The 5,247-nt window shown below is 43.7% G+C and overlaps 1 protein-coding gene across 1 annotated transcript; it reads right to left on the bottom strand.

The window, feature by feature from the left end:
- Positions 1 to 1,066: 1,066 nt before the first annotated feature.
- Positions 1,067 to 1,897, bottom strand: LOC123039264 (uncharacterized). The gene has a single exon (XM_044462498.1). It carries the CDS (start codon positions 1,895 to 1,897, stop codon positions 1,067 to 1,069), a length of 831 nt encoding a protein of 276 aa, XP_044318433.1.
- Positions 1,898 to 5,247: the final 3,350 nt, after the last annotated feature.

The following is a 5,247-nucleotide window of genomic DNA, read 5'->3' as shown; positions in this document are numbered from 1 at the left end:
AAGATGAATCAAAGCATTAATGTGTGTTTGTTTATTCATTTTAGTCTATATATAGTCCATACTGAAAAATCCAATACGTTTTATGTCATTGAGTTACCCTAGGTTTGGGAGCTCTAATATGATTTAGAATTATATTGTAAAACTGATCTACATAGGGAGAAACATCTAAACAAAAATTTCACTCAAACTGAAATAACAAGGATGAATCAAAGCATTAATGTGTGTTTGTTTATTCATTTTAGTCTATATATAGTTCATACTGAAATATCCAAAACGTTTTATGTGACATCTTTGTTTTCCTAGTCTCTACTCCTAATGGAGCAGTTGGTGAATAGTCCACCGGTTATTCTTCGCTGGTTTTTTTTCGTCCTTCCTCCCACCTCCCAATTTCGTCGGTTTTTTTTCATCAGTTTTTATCCGCCCCCCTCCTACTGGCCGGACAAACCCAACGTTTATTTGGTAACACAATGAATTCACATATGATGATTGATTTATTCTTTGGTAACCCAACTAACGAATGGTAATCAATCTTCAAATACCAAAACCAAACATACAAGGCAACAATTAATTCATTTTTTTTCTGACCGGTTATTTTCGTCTCCCCTCCCACCTGCCTTTTCGCTTCACGCCCACATAAACCCATCGGATTAGTTACTATATAAAAAAATTAATCACAATCAATCAAGCATTGATGGGATATTTCCTTACATTGATGGGATATTTCCTTACATGAATCGTACACGTCAAAAAAAGGTACGGCGTGAGAGGATCGTGGGCACATGCCCTACAAATCCGAAAATGCCTATAAAAATTAAATCAGAATCAATTAAGCATCGATGGTATATTTTACTTGCTTTGATGGGGTTTTTGTACACGGTACCATTAACGCGTTCCTCCCATCGCTGCCCTCCTCACAAGCCTGGACGGCCGATCCTCTCGACGCCTGCCCTCATGTGTCCTCGCGCCGCCATCATCTTCTTCTCTCCGATCTCCTTGACTAGGAGGACTCCTCTGTGCCCCAGGCCCTGGCCGACGCCGGCGACTCCTCAATACTCCGCCCGCACCGTCACATCCGACGCAGGCGAAACTCCAGCTGATGCCACGGGATCCACATCCTACGCTCGCCAGCCATCTTCCACTCCGGCTGCTGCGTGGTGCCGCCGCTGCGGGAGGCAACCTGGCAGGAGCAGACGTATCCGTCCTCGTGCAGCCCGACCCATGCGTCTAGCTCGGCATCGAAGTAGCCTCGGCCTCTGAAAGGTAGCATCCACTCCCCATGGCGCCTCCACTTGCAGCTCCTGGTGTCGACGGAGTACGTGCCACAGACCGCCCTGCTCCACGAGGACACGAATATGGTGCGCCCATCCGGGTGCAGCGCGTAGGAGAAGATCATCTCGTCCTTGGTGAAGGGCGTCGTCATGCTTCTCCAGGACCAGTCGGTGGGCAGCAGGTTGTCGTCTTCCGTCGTCGGCAGCTTCGCCATCGGCTCAAAGGACACAGGCCGCTCCATGAAGTGGAAGGCGAACACGAACAGCGTGTCACCGGCGTCGGAGGTCAGGAAGGTGTTGAAGCCACAAAGCAGTGTGTCTGGAACGGGAGGGCCGACGGCCAGTCCGGCGGTGTCAGTGTCGTAGAAGAGGGTTCCGGCATGTATGTTGCTCGTGGCGATGATGTAGCCGCCCTGGGCTGCGAACTTCATGGCATGACCACGCTTAGGTGACACTAGCCGGAGGACAGGGGAGGCGCTGAGGTCGGGACGGTCGGCATCGATCTTGCGGATGGTGAAGCCCTTGTGCCAGTCGTCTAGAACCAAATAGAGACTCTTCTCCTTGTTGCCGCTGCGGTCGTGGTAGTAGTTGGCCTCATCCTCCTCGCCCTGCCTTCTTTGCTTAGACATCCAGCCCCCGATTGACTAAATTAGTGAATTCTGAAGTATATACCAGACAAACACGTAAGCAGACGAAAACACTCGAATATATTGGACGTAGCTGGCTAACCACGGTTAATGTAGTATCGATCTACTAGAAGCAACACGAATACGCGCAAGAAATTGATACACACGGGCATGCCTCGTGCCCGCTGATCTTTCTATTGGTCTCTGGGTGTACTGTTTATAGGGGTGCAGGGTAATACGTATATATAGCTATAGCTAGGAGGAGGAGGATTTGTGGTCTATGGGGACATATACACCCTATATGGGAAAAAATTAGTAATTCAACAAAAAGTCAAAAATTCCTGAAAATATTTTGAAATAAACTTGACCTTTTGTTGTACCCGTGAGAAAAAATCCACAAAAAAAATCCCTTTGACTTCTTTTCAAAAAAGACAAATTTGGAGCTAAAATAGTGTGAATAGTGACCTATAATAGCAAATAAATTTTGTCTTTTTTGCTGTGATGTCAACTTTTTTTTGTGAAAGTGTATATACCAGTGCAAAAGTAAGTCAAGTGTTTTGTCAAAATAGTTCTTACCTATTTTGACTTTTTTTAAAAATATTTTTTTTGAAATCCCATATAGGGTGCATATACAACCAGGAACCATTGGGTATTTCCCTAGCTAAGACTTGCAACATAACCGATTCGGGACGGAACTACTGATCCTACTTGGTGATGGAATCCTGCACGAGCCGAACATGAGACGTGCTTTTTTTCTTGAGGGAAACGCCGTCGCAGCCGCCGCCAGCGAGTAACCCTAGGGCAGGGCGCTAGGATCCCCAGAGCAGGGCGGGCAGCAAGGAGTGGCGCAAGGAGGCCGTGTCGGTCGTTCCGGCCACCAGCGCTAAACCCCAGGTATTTACGTTCCGTGTCCTCCCTGCACTCTATGCTGATACATCAGCGAGGAGCTGACGGTGGAAATGCTACTCCTCCCCGAACTCTATGATGCTTGATTTGATCTCGTGGTGTGGAACCATTAAGGCGGGCAAGGCTATTGAGTTTGCTCCTAACGCCGGCTTGGGCGATGGGTGGGACGAATGCAAGCAGCGGCCAACGGCGGACATGGACTCAAGCCAGCACAGGTCCACGGCGGAGCAGCGCACCTGCTGGTCTTCACTTGGTAGGCGGCAGCAGTTTCCGCATCAAGGTATGTGCTCTTTTTTACATTCTTGTCATGTCTGATTGAGAATCGTTGTATTAGCTCATGGGCGCCCGTACCAGCAGTCCAGATTTGATTCACGGTCAGCTCGGGTGTTGTGGAGCACAGGGAAGGAGGAGAAGGAGGGCAGGTGTTTATAATTCGGTGCCAAGGGAGATAATCGAGATGGTGGCGCAAAATTAGAGGATGCCAGGTGACCAAGAGACACCACCCAACGCCCATCGATGCAGTGAGGAGTGTGGTGTTCTACAGTATGGTAATTGGTAAAAGTTTTTGGTCCTATAATATCAGAGAGTGTGTGTGTGAGTGTGTGTGTCTGAGAGAGAGAGAGAGAGATCATTTGGTGGTAGCAAGTTCAAGTAATAGTTTAATCACGGACAAGAAATAGTATAAAGATAATGCATATTACATAAAAATAACGCTGAGAATTTAGATGTGTTGTTTGTCACGGAGCTGTGGCTGGCCGATTTACATGAAATATAATACACATAATCCATATTGTTATGCACTAGCGTGTGTGTGAAATAGATGGATTATGATCCCATACCCAATAAGATGGATATGTGTGTGTGTTAGAGAGAGAGGGAGAGGGGGAGAGAGAGTGAGGAAGAGGTACGGAGAGTGTATGTGTGTGAGGTTTTGATGGTAAAAAGGCCGCCAGTGTCACTTGATATGTATGAGAATATTAAATATAATATTAATATGATTAATATTGAACACTTAAAGTTAATGTGGTCCCGTTGGACATTCTTCTAGTCTTGTTAATGCAAGTCGATGTCGCGCAGGTAAGTTAGCTTGAATTGTTGACTCGTTTTGTGGCCCTCCCTGCCTGCGCCTGTGTGTAGTTGTGAAGGTTAATTGGGTGGGTGGCCGTTGCCGGTTGGAACGTGATGTTTGTCTCTGGGACCCACTTAATTTACTCCCTGCCTGCGCTGATGTGCACGTGACCATCACCCAGCCAACACATATGTACTGTAGCTGCAGGTAAATTCATCTCTCGTGTGCTTTAATGCTGCCAACCCTCCGAAAATGATCGTTAGCTGCTACCCGATCGTAAGCAGTCAAGATTGGACACGTGAATCGGACATCTGGTGCAAGAGAAGCAACGAGTCTACCTGCAACAGAACTGAGGGAACACAAATACAGGCTCTCCTAGGCATCCCGTTGCCGAAAATGCTATGTCGCGCCTATTGTGAGGCACACATAGCATTCGCCTTTGGCGATGCAACATGGGTCGTTGCTCAATAGCGGAAAACTCGCCAGTTTCGTGCGGTTTTCGGAGCCTTCAGCTTGGTTTTGGAAATGTTCGGTCTGATTATTAGTCTATTTTAATGGTTCATATGTTTACTATTATTTTTTTATTTTCCCATTTTCTTTTCATGTTTACTTTCTTTTCCCATTTCTAAAAAACACAATCGTAAATGAACATTTCTTGAATACACCTGAACTTGTTTTGAATAAAAGTTGAACATTTCTTGAATACACTTGAACTTTTTTAAATAAAAGTTGAACATTTTTTAGTTAAATGTTTGGACATTTTTTTAATATAAGTTGATCTTTTTAGTACACAATGAACAATTTTTAAATATATGAAGAACATGTTTTAAATAGACGACGTTCATTTCATATGTTATGCATATTTTTTTTAGAAATTCAACGAACAAATCTTTTACATTTCATGATTATTTTCCTCAAATTACCATCAACAATTTCAAACACAAAAACGTTTTTATAATGGCCTGACCATTTTTTTAAATGGTACAAACAGTTTTAAAATTTGATAAAGATTTTTTAAAACTTTTGCACCATCTAGGTTTTTTGCATCGTAAGTCTATTCAAATACTAAGCTCCCTAGATTTGGAGTCGTACATCAGGGGCTATGGGGGCTGCTAGGGGAATCGTCCGTAAGAGTGTTACGTTCAAAAATATTCTTAACATTTGTGAACATTTTTAAATTTCTGAACAATATAATCTTAATATTCTTAACATATATATCAATTTCAAAAAATTAAAAAACCCATGAACATTTTAAAAATTCGCATTTCTATAAAACCATAGTTATAAATTTGCAAAAAATACACATCCGTGAAAATATTTTGATTTAATGATTTTGGTCAAATAAAAAAGATAGATGGCTTTTTTTAGAACATTCATG

This window comes from Triticum aestivum, chromosome 2B, assembly GCF_018294505.1.
Source record: "Triticum aestivum cultivar Chinese Spring chromosome 2B, IWGSC CS RefSeq v2.1, whole genome shotgun sequence".
Lineage (NCBI taxonomy): Eukaryota > Viridiplantae > Streptophyta > Magnoliopsida > Poales > Poaceae > Triticum > Triticum aestivum.
The sequence above is the reverse complement of the archived record's forward strand: the minus strand, read 5'-3'. Positions and strand labels throughout refer to the sequence as shown.

Coding starts and splice junctions, on each gene's coding strand:
- LOC123039264 (XM_044462498.1), bottom strand. CDS start 1,897: ATGTCTAAGCAAAGAAGGCAGGGCGAGGAGGATGAGGCCAACTACTAC.